This window comes from Polypterus senegalus, chromosome 2, assembly GCF_016835505.1.
Source record: "Polypterus senegalus isolate Bchr_013 chromosome 2, ASM1683550v1, whole genome shotgun sequence".
NCBI classification, from domain to species: domain Eukaryota; kingdom Metazoa; phylum Chordata; class Cladistia; order Polypteriformes; family Polypteridae; genus Polypterus; species Polypterus senegalus.
The window spans coordinates 134,589,914-134,605,181 of record NC_053155.1 but is presented as its reverse complement, the minus strand read 5'-3'; the positions used below and the strand labels follow the sequence as shown (position 1 = coordinate 134,605,181).

At 35.3% G+C, this 15,268-nt stretch overlaps 1 protein-coding gene across 2 annotated transcripts in view; it reads left to right on the top strand.

Moving 5' to 3' along the window:
- pros1 (protein S) overlaps positions 1–15,268 on the top strand; it is a 116,110-nt gene that overhangs the window by 34,248 nt on the left and 66,594 nt on the right. For both annotated transcript variants that reach the window (XM_039744669.1, XM_039744668.1), the window contains exons 4-6: positions 1,568–1,654; positions 1,835–1,957; positions 14,092–14,220. In XM_039744669.1, the coding sequence (XP_039600603.1) occupies positions 1,568–1,654; positions 1,835–1,957; positions 14,092–14,220 (339 nt within the window). The remainder of the gene's footprint in view (positions 1–1,567; positions 1,655–1,834; positions 1,958–14,091; positions 14,221–15,268) is intronic.

The following is a 15,268-nucleotide window of genomic DNA, read 5'->3' as shown; positions in this document are numbered from 1 at the left end:
GAATACAAAGAAGTACTACAAGATTTTACTTCTATTGCGGTCCAAGCCTGTGTATGTTCTTCTATTTGTGTCCAGGTTCTTATCGCCTGTATATTTGCTGCCCAGTAATAAAACTGGAAGTTAGGTAGAGCCATGCCACCTTCTGCCTTTTGTCTTAGTAGAACTTTATAAAGACATTCACATACGTTGGCGCTAAACACGTGCAGAGCAGGTTACAGATTATGAAAGCAGTGGAATTCGAAGGGCTCAAAAAAAAAAGTTGGTGCGATACACACGTGGAGAAAGTTAAAGGATATGAAAGTAGGAAAATTAGAAAGTATAAAAAAAAGAAAGTAAAGATCGCAGTACCGCAAACAAACTCATTTAACACTAGAATTACCAGAGCCTATGAAAAACCTTGTAGATCCGTACCATCTTAACCGTCTTTTGTCCTGTAAATGTGTCAATAATCAGCAAGCAACCTTCTATCACATCCCCCACCCCCATAAATACTATATTGTTATTTGGAACACATGCATTTCATGTGTGTTCTGTGTCTACAACAATCTGTGTAAACACATCATTAAAACAGAAATGCTTTTCATGTTTTAGTAATAATTGACAAAATAACGCTATAGTATTTATAAAATGTGTCATTTTGCTTGACTTCTCACTCTATACAACTCCAAGCAACTGACACGCAGGTAAACAGACTTGAACTGAGAAAACTGTGCACCGGTGGGGGATGTGATAGCAGGCTGCTTGCAGCTTATTGACACATTTACAGGACAAAAGACACTGATGGAGAGGTGCAAAGAGATTTAAGGTGGGACGGATCTACGAGTTTTTTCATAGGCTCTGGTAATTCTAAAGTTAACTATGCACCTGTCTAACTTTGGTTTTGCACAATAATCACTGCACTATTGCACCTTAACACTTAATTCTACTTTATTCACTTAACTTTACTTTTTACAGTTTTTGATAAGCAGATCAGGATGCATTTCACTGCGTGTTGTCCTGTACAACTATGTATGTCACAAATAAAGAATCTTGAGAATTTCAAAAACTGAGTTTAGCGCATATGCTTGGCTATTTATTCCAGGTTTTGTGAAGAGCTTCCTAGTTTTGCTCATGAATGCACTTCCTGTAATTGCCAGATACCTCTAACTCAAAAAAAAATAATGCACTTTAACTAATGAGATATAAGTTGAATATGGTAATGTGAAATATTCTTTGTTTGTAAAATTTTTCTTTTGTGTTTGAGAATGTAGCAGAAAAGTAAATATAATCTACCCTGTCAGTTTGAAAACAATAAGGTATCATGTTTGTATCCCAGTCTGACTGCTGCCCTCATGGACTTAACGCCTTCTTTTCTCTTCATTTTGTGTCATTTGTATTTATTTGTTTGTTTGTTTTATTTTTCTATTCCAAAAGCTAAAAATTGGTTTTCTTTCCACTTTCTGAAGCAGACCAAATCAAAATATTTTTTTTTCTCTCCTATAAACTAAAAAACCTTCATCAAAAGTAGAGCCTGTTAAACATGAATATTTAAATTAAACATCCCTTTTGCAACCGTTTTCCCCTCCAGGTTGTCTTGGTTTACATAGGACAATTACATCAGATAGTTACTCAACCCAGAGTTCCATTTCTGATGCTCTGAGGACATGCATTACAGGTAAGTTAGTTTTCAATTCCAGTTTTTCCTGTGATGATGTTTTACATTTGTTAACATAGATGTGATTTAAAGTGAACAATGCTATTTTAAATATACATTTAAAAAGATCATCATTTCACATTTATTTCACAAGTAATTATTTATTGTACCTTTGTATTGCTTTTCTTCTTGTTTGTGCAGTAATCGCAGATCAGTGTTCTCCACTTCCATGCAACAGAGAGGGATATGAAAAGTGCATTGATGGAAAGGGGAGTTTTGTTTGTGTCTGCAAAGATGGCTGGCAGGGGAATACTTGTGACACAGGTTTGCAGGGTTTTAATGTTTATTTCATCTCATTCTCCATCCTTTTTGATATTTGCAGTTAACATAATATGGATGTATTTGGGGATGGGTAAAAAAAACACATACAGTGCATCCGGAAAGTATTCACAGCGCATCACTTTTTCCACATTTTGTTATGTTACTGCCTTATTCCAAAATGGATTAAATTCATTTTTTCCCTCAGAATTCTACACACAACACCCCATAATGACAACGGGAAAAAAGTTGACTTGAGGTTTTTGCAAATTTATTAAAAGTAAAAAAACTGAGAAAGCACACGCACATAAGTATTCACAGCCTTTGCTCAATACTTTGTTAATGCACCTTTGGCAGCAATTCCAGCCTCAAGTCTTTTTGAATATGATGCCACAAGCTTGGCACACCTATCCTTGGCCAGTTTCGCCCATTCCTCTTTGCAGCACCTCTCAAGCTCCATCAGGTTGGATGGGAAGAGTCGGTGCACAGCCATTTTAAGATCTCTCCAGAGATATTCAATCGGATTCAAGTCTGGGCTCTGGCTGGGCCACTCAAGGACATTCACAGAGTTGTCCTGAAGCCACTCCTTTGATATCTTGGCTGTGTGCTTAGGGTCGTTGTCCTGCTGAAAGATGAACCGTTGCCCCAGTCTGAGGTCAAGAGCGCTCTGGAGCAGGTTTTCATCCAGGATGTCTCTGTACATTACTGCAGTCATCTTTCCCTTTATCCTGACTAGTCTCCCAGTTCCTGCCGCTAAAAAACATCCCCACAGCATGATGCTGCCACCACCATGCTTCACTGTAGGGATGGTATTGGCCTGGTGATGAGCGGTGCCTGGTTTCCTCCAAACGTGACGCCTGGCATTCACACCAAAGTGTTCAATCTTTGTCTCATCAGACCAGAGAATTTTGTTTCTCATGGTCTGAGAGTCCTTCAGGTGCCTTTTGGCAAACTCCAGGCGGGCTGCCATGTGCCTTTTACTAAGGAGTGTCTTCCATCTGGCCACTCTACCACACAGCCCTGATTGGTGGATTGCTGCAGAGATGGTTGTCCTTCTGGAAGGTTCTCCTCTCTCCACAGAGGACCTCTGGAGCTCTGACAGAGTGACCATCGGGTTCTTGGTCACCTCCCTGACTAAGACCCTTCTCCCCCGATCGCTCAGTTTAGATGGCAGGCAAGCTCTAGGAAGAGTCCTGGTGGTTTCAAACTTCTTCCATTTACGGATGATGGAGGCCACTGTTTTCATTGGGACCTTCTATAGACAGGTGTGTGCCTTTCCAAATCATGTCCAATTAACTGAATTTACCACAGGTGAACTCCAGTTAATATGCAGGAACATCTCAAGTATGATCAGGGGAAACAGGATGCACCTGAGCTTAGTTTTGAGCTTCATGGCAAAGGCTGTGAATACTTATGTACATGTGCTTTCTCAATTTTTTTATTTTTAATAAATTTGTAGAAACCTCAAGTAAACTTTTTTCACGTTGTCATTATGGGGTGTTGTGTGTAGAATTCTGAGGAAAAAAAATGAATTTGATCAATTTTGGAATAAGGCTGTAACATAACAAAATGTGGAAAAAGTGATGCGCTGTGAATACTTTCCAAATGCACTGTAACTTGTAAATTCTATACAGGCATCAACTAGGCTTGGGTTTCATAAACAGGATACCATATTCATGAAGCAGCAGTGCCCTGTACCAGTGTACCTCCAGTAAAAACATATATCTTTTAGGGATACTATACTAGTGTTTAATGTACTATTTTGTTACAGAATTTAAGATAATTACAGGCTTATGCATCCCATATTTACCGAAAAACACCCATGCTAATACTCTTTATAGTATTTATTATGTTAATACATAATGTACTGTATGTATTCATATCACTGTTGTTTAGTAAAAAGGTTCTTATACTCATAGCCCTGATTCTGTTGTTACTTCTGAACTTTAACTACTTGTTTTATTTTAATTTTAATAAAAAGTTCCTGTTAAGATTCTCAAAAAGAGTATGTTAATGCTAATTTTTAAGCCCATTTTCCACACAGAAACAAACATAATCATTTAAGGAATATTTACTGTATACTATAAAGTCTTGCATATATAAATTTAATATCACACTTGACAATGACACTGTGTTGGCTTTTTATTGGTACTGGATGTAGAGTGCTCAATAATTGAGTTACAATAACATAAAAAAAACTATGTCTTTTTTTTAACTGATACTGTTTTCCCAGGGTGAGATACTGCAAGTTTTTTTTTCTTTTGTTTGTCTGATAAGTAAAGTTCCCATTATTTTTTTTCTTCTTTAATTATTTTTTTTACATGGAGGATGCACTTAAATGCCCTTTCATCTGTCACATTCCTTTTTATCCGTTTTGTCACAATCTGATGTTATATGACTGGAGGGTTCAGTGTCTTTTTCCTTTTTACCCTCTAAGGCTGGGCTGGGGGCCTCGCATATCCTGTTTGACGCATTTCTGGTCCTTCAACAAAAGAGAGCAAAACAGGCTTAGTGCATGTAGATGTTTCATCCCTGTGACAATACATATTAAATCATAGTCATGTAGTTTATTTGTAGCATCACTACCACGTTTGAGTTGCTAAACAAGACCTGAGTAAGCATGAAGGTAGAAAGAAATAGTCACTCTCTATGCAAAGTAGAAAGAAAATGACAAATCTTAAAAAAAATGATGTGTATACATTCCTGAATCAGAAAACCGAATATTTAGGAACAATTTGTATGAAGAATATTTACAACACAGACTGGTACCTTGACTGGCATTCATTCCCACTTTGCATCAAATGCTTTCGTGTGACCTTGAACTGCATAAAACAGATACACCACATTAATAAGAAATGCTTTGTAAGAAAGCCGATACATTCCAAATAAAAATCTAAGACCCACATCCTATCAATCTACTATGTTAGTAGTTTAACTAGTTAATGATGCAAACAACAACAAAAGTTACAAACATAACAGAGTAATTATTCGACAAACCAGATTTTAAAAGCACACTGCAAAAACAGCATTCTTTATGAGAATATCCTCCTTTATCTTGGTACACAAGAATTCAGCATTATTGATGTAAAATATTTGGATTCCTAATGTAATGTTGATATTAAGCAGTATTTGTCAGTTACTGGGGAGAAAAATTAAGGGGATAAATGTACTTACACATAGTAGTATAAATTCGGTAGTCCATAATAATATCATTCTTTATAAAACCAATGATAACATCCCTCCAAAGATTATAGCCCCCTCCACAATTTTTTGGTACAGTGGAAAAATACTCATGTCTACCACAAATTTAATTCAAGCCCTGAATTACGTTTTGAAATTTATGAATGCCAATACTAGTTTACTGAAATGGTAGTTGGGTAACTACTTAATAGTACAAAACTATTTTAAAGTAGCTGTTACTGTTAGTATTTATATATTTTTATTGCATTACAGAAAAAAGACACACTATTGTTCACTTAAATAGTAGAGGTATTATTAGGTTTCACAATGTGCATAAACAGACAGTGAAAAGTTGTTTTAAACATATTATAGATGTGCTGGAAGAAAAAGAATAAATACCAGTGTATGATGGTGGAAATATACCATTATATAATACACAGTTTAACGAAGCCTGCAAAAAGTCAAAGTGAACTATATTGGTCATATAGAATGCCATAAAACTAAAATTGATTAAACAATCAGCAATCGGGCCACCTGGACTATTACCTTACAAATAAAACAAAGCCTCTATAAACTAAGACTGATCACAGTCTTGTCAGACTTAATGTTTAGAACTAAAAAACCTGTTGGACTCGTCTCACTGCAAAAAATGAAATCTAAGCAAGTGAAAAGTACTTATATCATGATGTTAAATCTTTTTTTTTTTCTTATTGTAAGAATTATTGACTCATCAAAAAACTTGTATTTACAATTATTTAGCATGTTTTGAGAAATCTTGTCAAGTAAATTTTGCTTATCCCATTGGCAGATTTTTTTGCTAAATAAAAGCATAACAACTCTCATTTAAAGTTTTTTTTGTCTAGTTTTTGCAAATGCTTTTTTTGCAGTGCTCAAACTAACTCTTGTGTTGAAATACAGTATTTGCATCTCTTAAATGATTGTTACGTAGGGATTTAAACTCTGTATCTTTATAGATATGAACCTTGTATCTTTTATATCATTCTTTTAGAATTTTAGAAACTGGTTACTAAGAATATTATTTGGAATTTATGACACTGGCATAATAAGGATTAGAAGGGACATCATCATGGGAAAAACACTGATGTATTATAAACATGACAGTTTATTTAAGGTAAAGCTGTACACATGGCATGTTATAAAACAGCTATATTAAAGTACGGGTAAATTTCTGTAATAATACAACCACATATAAGTAGAGAATTTCCCAGCAAAAAAGTTAGAAAAGCAATTTTTGGATCAGTAAAATAAAGAAGAAAATTCTGTTTGAAAAGAAAACAAAATAGTTGGAGCTGGAAAATCCAAACCAAACCTTTATGTACTAACACTGGCAAGCGACAGACCACAACTAAAATCTCTTTGCCTCTTCACTTTCATCCACTGGTTCTTTATATTGCAGTCCCGGTAGTTAGCTTCGTTATCTTGATCACAGAAAATATGCACTTTTTTCATACTTCTGTCTTTCTATGAATCCTTATGTTGTTCTTCCTACATTATTAGCATGGTGTCTAAACATTTTCCTAAGTGTGTTTCTGCTTACTCTCTATTGTAGTTAAAGAAAATTAAAAAAACCACTGTTGCTTTGGCAAAGTAAAACTAAATACAGTACAGCCTGAGGTGAAGTATTTCATCTAACTTGCATGGCTAATTAGAGATCAAAAAATAAAACAGTAACTTAAAAAAGATGCAAGTGGTTAATGTATGTCTTCTGTGTCATACAGTAAAACCATTTTTCGTCTATATAAATTCCAGACACTGCCTTTTTTACCTGATATATATTTTTGAGATACCTATACATAGTACAGCTGTTTATATATATTATTTTTACAATCAGCGCACGGTCAATTGAATGACTTTCTTAGAGTTCCTCAGTAGTTCATATGTAGGAACAGAACTGGAAACCATCAGGTGTAGAGTTAACTTATCCATGACACAATATGCTGTTCCTGCCTTGAATTAGGTAATGATTGACTCCAATAACCTTACTGAATGACTGAAAATGTTTACCTTTAGGAATTTTTTGTCTCCCTGATTTATTCTGTGGGGTTTCACCAAATTGTTTAAGCTCCTACACACCCATAGTCATACATTAGGTTCAATTATAATCCATGGGGTTAACTTTCAGAATATAATAAAAAGATTTAAGGTAATTATTTAGATACATTTGATTTATCCCTTCTCTTGCAATACAAGCTCAATTTACAACAAAAAAATTAAATAACAGTATTTTGATGTTTATCAATATTATAATAATCGCAGATCTTCACTAACAGTAATCATCTGTTGAGTCACAGCTACTTATATTTGAGTCAGGTTTAAAATAAATCTGCTCCAAAGATAATCAAAGTAAAAATGCATTGACTTTGAATGAGAGTGTAAATTTAAATAAACAAGTCACAGATTGAACAGTTTGCATGGACTGAAAATAACAACTTTCATTAGAAAAGTCTTCATAAGATGTGCTGAAATTATAATTTCAGAGTAAAAGATAAAAATGTTAATATGAATTGTTTTGGTTTTTTTTGTTAGAACATTCACTTACTTGACAAATAATCTGGTAAAAATAATTATACTTAATGTTACTCTCAGTGACTATATATATAATTTTAATAATAAGCTAGGTAATTTAAGAGGTATTTTTCAGATTTAGTAACACTATATAACACTATATCAGATCATGTCCTACGTGATTTTTAAACTAATGGCAAAATGGGACAGTCTATATCCATTTTTGAAAGAGAAACCTATTACAGTAATTGTTCTTTAAAAACAGTTCCAGCTAAGTTTTTGAAAAACATGTTTACAGTGGTTGTACCATCAATATTGGACATAAACAATAGATGACCATTAAATGGCATTCTTCCTGATTTACTTCATAGTAGCCATTGTTTAACCGCTATTCTTTATTTAATCTCAGATCTGAATATTCTAAGAAATTGTACATCTGTTTCCCAATTGCCTATCTTTTAATTGTTTTGGAGTTGTAATTGGACAGCTAAATTCTGATTTATAAAAGCTATAATCTATTTTTTGTCATAGTATAGAAAAAACACATTAACTATTGTATTCAATTATATTTTAATTCAACATACTATAGGAAATTATTGGTCTGGTATTACCACAGCTTTACTATGGCCTCCCCTGATTCAGGATGTGACCACAGTAGGAGTATATAGATTACTCATGGTCCAGTTAGTGTTGGGAGGAGAGTTGGGTCGAAACAGCAGCTTGTGGAAGCATGAGGCCAAGAATCCATCAACAGAGTGAAATAATTGTCCAGAAAAGCTCTGCTTCGTTGTATTTTTCAGATGGCCAGTTAGTCAGTTTGGGCTTGTTTATCCATCATTTGTGTATTTTATTCAATCAAAGAATGATATATCCTTATTTTTGTCTTTCTTTCTTGGTGGAGTTGTGGCTGCTGTGAGAAGCATGCAATTAAGTCAAAAGTATACACACGAGCAATATAGCATTCTTGCATTTTGCTTTGTAGTTTGTGCTTTTGTGTTGTATTCCTGAGGTGACAAAGACAAATCTCCTGTAGCTCTTTCATGGGAATTACTTGTGTTCTGTTTTTTGTATTATATTTACCCTGTATTTTGAAACCCATTGCACACCCAATCTACCTGAAAAGGTATCTGTCTCTGAATTGCCTTTCTCAAGATTTCTTACATTTTTTTTCTTTACCTTTCATGTTTTTTTTTCTTGTCGTCTTAGGGAGTCAAGGCTGGAGGGCTGTAAAAAAAAGGGCCCTGTTAAAGCCCATTGTAGCACTTTGTGTGTGATTTTGTACTGTACAAGAAGTAAATTGTTGTTGTTGAACAGTAGTTATAACCATTGTGTTCCAAAAAAACATGCAAGGTATTCTGCCATAAGATTGAGAAATGGCAAGCCATATTGACAAGATGTAAAGGACCATACAGGGTCAAAATCAAAAAGACAGTCAGACCAAAATTTATGCCATAAATGTGAGGAGAAGCAGTAAGTCAAAACACTAAATTGGAACTGAGGATTTAATAAGCAGGTAGTTTTTTGAAAAATTAATCCATGATCCAGAATGCAAAAAGAAACACAGTGCTGATTTAAACAACATTACATAGATGACATCACTCTGGTCACTTTTCGGGACCTCACTCTCTGGAAATGGATCTTTGCATCATAGCAGCTGTGACCACATAAAACAAACACAAAACACATGACAGAGAGAATAATAGTTAAAGCGAAATGAAAATACTCAAAAATCAAATATTTGGTGTTTAAAACCTCAGTAAAAATTTGTTTGAAACTTTCCTTTAGCATATTGTAACATAAGGCATAATACACTAGATTAGAAAGAAACATGTAATCTCCCTCCCCTTCCAACATCGAAGAACTATACAGTATGACAAAAGGTCCAGTGTGATCCTTTATATTTATTAAAATGACAGAAAGGCTCCAACAAAGACCTTGGAAACTAGTTTACAATAGCAATAATGAATTCTTGCCAGGTTCTAAGAAATTCTTTAGTTTTTCTCAAAGTAAAAGAATGTATTTATTTATTTCTTTTCCAACTTAAGATCCTGTAATATAAGACACCACTTTATCTTTGATTTATGTGAGGCATATTAGGATTCTTACAATTAAGCAAAATAAGTCTTCATGCAAACAATGTAGTATAGGATAACACAGTAGATTTTATGTTAGACAATCCAATCCAGGATGTTACTCTAGCTGTATTACTTTTAAAATGTTGGGAATGTTTTTAGATCAAGTTGGAGATATGAAAAACTTTAACTCAAGATGGTTTAAGTGCTACTGCTAAAATATATGACCAAGTTAGGCGAGCATCTGTTTACAATTCAGGCCTTGACTTGAATACATTTTAGACAGTTTCAAATAAGATATATGTGCCTAATAAACAATTTTACATGAATTATATTGTACTTGCACAAACTGAAGGAGAATATGTTTTCTGAATAGCGAAATTCTTTCTTATCTTTACATTTTATACTTCTAGTTTCACGTATAGTTACTATATGCAAGAGCCTATTTTAGCTACAACTTTTTCCAGAGAGATTGGCCTATAGGATATAGCCTATTCATATTCAAACAGCTCTTTGTTTTCCATTGGAAAAACCATAACAAACATCTCAAATTGTGCTTTGGTAAAGTTTAGCATTGTTTGGCTTCCGCAAGCATTCTCAGCATTACTGGTTCTAATTTAATAAAACTCTTCTGATAACACATCTTGGCCTGAGGCTTTCCCAACTCCATAGTGAGTTCATTGCAGTTTTCAAAGGTTTGTTCGTCTCATTGACACAGATTGTGACCAAGTGTAGCAATTACAGTAATCCCTCCTCGATCGCAGGGGTTGCATTCCAGACCCCCCCGAGATAGGTGAAAATCCGTGAAGTAGAAACCATATGTTTGTATGATTATTTTTATATATTTTAAGCCCTTCTAAACTCTCCCACACTGTTTATAAATATTCCCCGCACATTTATACAGCATAAACCCTTTGTATTCTCTTAGATATTAGGTAAGATTCATTGAAATTATGTATGTAAACACACTATTTATATACAGTAAAACCTAAATATTATTTTAAAGATATTGAGCGTCCCCGATATCACATATGTTACAGACATTATGATAGACAGGCCACCAGCAATAAATACGCACAATGCAAGAAAAATTGTATACAGTAAATGTGTGTACAGTGACACTAAACGTATGTACTAAGTACTGTAAGTAGAAAATTAATTATGGTTGCTCACCAACAATGACACGACGACTTGTCCGATAACGATGAGTTTAGTTTAGTTTGACTGCACAACAAAGGAGAGCGTTACAGCTCTTCTAAAGGAGCCTCTTCAGGCAACTGTGTAGCACCGCCGTTGTTCTTCTTCTGGCAGTCTTCAATCCAAATCCCTAAAGCAGATTCCATCCAGACTACTGCCTTATTACATCCACTTACAACTCATTTTGCACTATGGTTAAAAGGACACTGCAGACATAGATCTTCTATTCCTTTCCTACTTTTTAAATAAAAAGAATCGTAGCCTCATTGATGCCTTAATGGTGTCCTACAGCAGTGTAGCTTTTCCTTTCCTTCAACATATCCAAAACGTTTACCTTTTTGGCAATCGTTAACATATTCCGTTGGCGCTTGGGCACGGCACCTGAAGCAGTAGCAGGAGCAGATCGTTTTGGAGCCATAATGAAGGGCTTGACTATGCACAAAGATAAACACAAAAGAGCACAAAAGTTAACTCTTTACACAGCGAAACACGTTGATGCTGAATGAGCGAGCCAAGACTTCCTGGTTAACGCCGCGGAATCGAATTCTGCACTCCGTCGCTGAGCCATTCAGCACACAGGAACTTAACTGCGTGCTCTGATTGGTTAGCTTCTTAGCCATCCGGCAATAGTGTCCCTTGTATGAAATCAACTGGGAAAACCACCTGAGGAAGCATGTACAGGAAGTAAAAAGACCCATTGTCCGCAGAACCCACGAAGCAGTGAAAAATCAGCGTTATATATTTAGATATGCTTACATATAAAATCCATGATAGAGTGAAGCCGCGAAAGTCGAAGCGTCATATAGCGAGGGATTACTGTATATGTTATCAAAAATAGTTAAGTTGAGCTTTTTCTTTATACTGGAGTATGTTAAAAGTAGTCCTTAAAGAATTTGTTTTTCTTTATGTTTATGCCTGGTTTTAGTTCCATTTTTTTTTTTTTTTTGCATTTGCTATGTAAAAATCTGACAGTTTTTCTAATAGTCAAAAACTTCTGTTTACAGTAACCATTTTTTTGGGAAAGTGTATCAGTGAGCGATCTTCTATATTTCTGATTGACTTAAATATCTTGAAGTTCAACCCCTCTGGTCTGTACTTTATTTTCAGTGAAACATATGAGATGATTCATCTCCTTATAATTTTTTCCTGCAGATGTATGCCAAATTTGTTTCTAACATAGCTCAATTTGTAATGTGGAGCCGACCCGGACACAGACAGGCGGACATGTTGTTTGTCACCACCACACGTATTTTATTTACAAATTATTTACAATAAATGGTCGCTAAGACCCAGTCCAAAGTAGTGCACAAACCCCAACACACAGTCCTGGCCACAATATGCCTTTCTTCGGGCCGCCTCCACACTCTCTCTCGTGCCTCGTCCGTCTTCCACGCGACTCCAGCCCTGAATGAAAGGAGACGGCCCCTTTTATATCCTCCCGGATGAGCTCCAGGTGATTCCCGACACTCCTTCTCTCCGGGCGCCCTTTTAATTCTTCCCCCCAGTACTTCCTGGTGTGGCGGAAGTGCTGAGGTAACAGGTCCCCAAGGCATTGGGGCACCTCCTGGCGGTGACCACGAGCCCCTGCAGGGTGGGGCTTCCATGCCCTCAATTCGTGGCCCCCAAAGCAACCAGGAAGGCGGCCCCCACGTGATCCAGGGTGGGCGCAGTCCCACATCCGGTCCCTCATGCTGTCCCGGCCGGGTCGTTGCCCCTGGCATCCCTGACAGTAATTAAATAAATATTGCAAATCATTCATTAGCAGTAACTGATTAAGTTGCCATAGGCTTGTAGGAGGACAAAATGATTTCATCCTTAGAATAAGACATGAGTATCATATTTATAACACTCAAACAGAGCTAATTAGCTTTTATTACTAAACAGAAGTCATCAATCTACAAAAATGTCAATACCCACAAAAAAGGGGATCTATGTATACTTTACATTCATATCTACACTACATTTCTAACAGAAAGAACAACATAGTAAACTAGAAATTTACAAACAAGAAAAAGAAAAAGCAATAATTAAGTTTTGTCTTAGAAATTCTATTAGAAATTACTTGAAAAGGAAAATAAATGAAAATTGTGTATTATATACTTCAGATCAAATAAGCAGTTTAAAACACACATAGTACTTTTGCGACGTACCTGCTGATTTCATCTGGAATATAAAGTAGACAATGCCATCTAGCTGGATCACAGAGCCTAATCTTTCCTGGTCAGTTATATTCCTGAGAAATGGAAAACACAGCAGTTCCTGATGTCTCTCTACAAAGCCAGTCATTGTTTATTGTCCAGTTTGATATCCTGTGCCCGAAAGTTAGTCAGAACAGTGCTTAGCATAAGAGGTCAGTAGCTATGATATTTTGTCATCGCCTGGATAACTCACCTTCATCCTTGTTTCTTAGCATACTTAGCATACAGTATCTGGTCATTCCTATCTGAGTTATGCTAGATGTGTTTGTTAAGGTAACTTGAAATAGCAGCTTTGTATTTAACAGGTTTTAAGTCTAATTTCAATACTGTATATAGTGTTTGAAAAGGTTTGGCAATCATAAATAATAACTAGGGAAATGTATTACCTAAACACAAAAGCAGCAATTATATACAAAAACACACATGTCTACAAGAACCAACATACAACATGCTGCCACTCTGGCACAATGATTTTGTTTTAAAGAACTGTAAAAATCAAGTACTGAGGTCTTACCTGAGTTTTGAGCTTTGTTTTTTTTTCTTTTGTGCACTAATATCATGTTAATATTAGGTTAATTATCTGATAAACATAATGTCTTTCTATTGTATACTTTTATATTTTTAGAAATTAAGATGTTTCCTACTGTATATCATCATCATTGATGTTTTATTTAAAATTCAGGTGGTGTGTTTTGCTTTCATTTTCTTTGTTAAAAATTGGGTTAGAGTTATGTCATTGGATAAACATTTTGCGTTCAACATAAAGACCACTGTGCTCTGCTATACATCCATCCATCCAAAACATTGCCTAGTTCATTTCACAGTTTTAGGAATGTCAGAGCTGACTAACAGATTCAGCTGATAGTCACAAATTAGCCAGGTTTGCATGTCTTTGGGACATGAGACCAAATGATTAGATTAAGAAGTTAATTTTTATTTCTGCTCATTGTTTAACCTTTTTTTACAGATATAGATGAATGTGAAATCCCAGAATCAGGTGGTGCTTGCAGTCAACGGTGCTATAATTACCCTGGAAGTTTCCGCTGTCTTTGTGATGATGGCTTTTATTTGTCCGCAGATAAGATGAACTGCCAAGGTACGTGAAGTATTGTAATTAAGGCTCTTTAAAGCACTTTAGTTGTCTGCAGTGTCTGTCTGATTTTCTGATAGCAATGGAGAATTCCAGAGCAGCTGTCATCTCTCTTGAAAAAGTGTTGTCTTCATTTTTTGCAAGGTACCAGTTGTTTTAAATGGCTAGAATAGGGTTATCTTTGGAAGCTTCAACTTGTAATTAAAATATTTCTAATGTGCCAATATGAAGTAGCACATTAACTGAAATGTTGGAATCATATCATTTAAACACCTATAGCAAAATGTAAGTTTTAATTTTTTGCTAGATTTATAAGAAAGCACTTCAACTTGGAAGTAATTAGGTTTTTCAGTACATATTTTCTTTCAAGCAATAAGAATATTTTCATTAACTGCCTATAAAAGTTAGATCAATAATTATAACGTTAGAAAATATTTGACATGAACGAGTCTTTCATCGTAAACAAAACATGCCAGTCCTTTCCACCTAATTCCTGCAAAACAACGCCAGACCAAGTTTTAATTGTCCCTAAACCCGTATTGTCTACCACACTACTTGGTAACTTGCTCTGTGTATCTGTTGTTCACTGTATCAAGAATAACCTCCTAATGTTAGTGCAAAATTTAACCTTAACAAGTTTCCTACCGTCATGTTTTTGTTGAACTCATTTTAAAGTAACAGCCTGGCTCTCCTACACTACTTTCTTTTATAATTTTAAAAACTTCAATCGTGTCACCTCCATTTTGCTTAAACTGAAAAGGTTCAGCTCCATTAATCTTCCCTTTTAACTCATAAGTTGCAGTCGTAGAATCAGCATTGTCGCTCTTCTCTGGACTTTTTGTAGTGCTGCTGTTTTCTTTCTTGCCTAGAGACTAAAACTCCAAGCAGTACTCCAGGTGAGGCCTCACTAGTTCATTATAATGTTAAACACAAACCCTTAAACATAACCTTTGGCACATTATCTACTCATCATGCGATTTAAACTGACATTCTGTTAGCCTTCTTAATAGCATCTGAACACTGTCTGGAAGTTGACAGTGATAAGTCCACTACA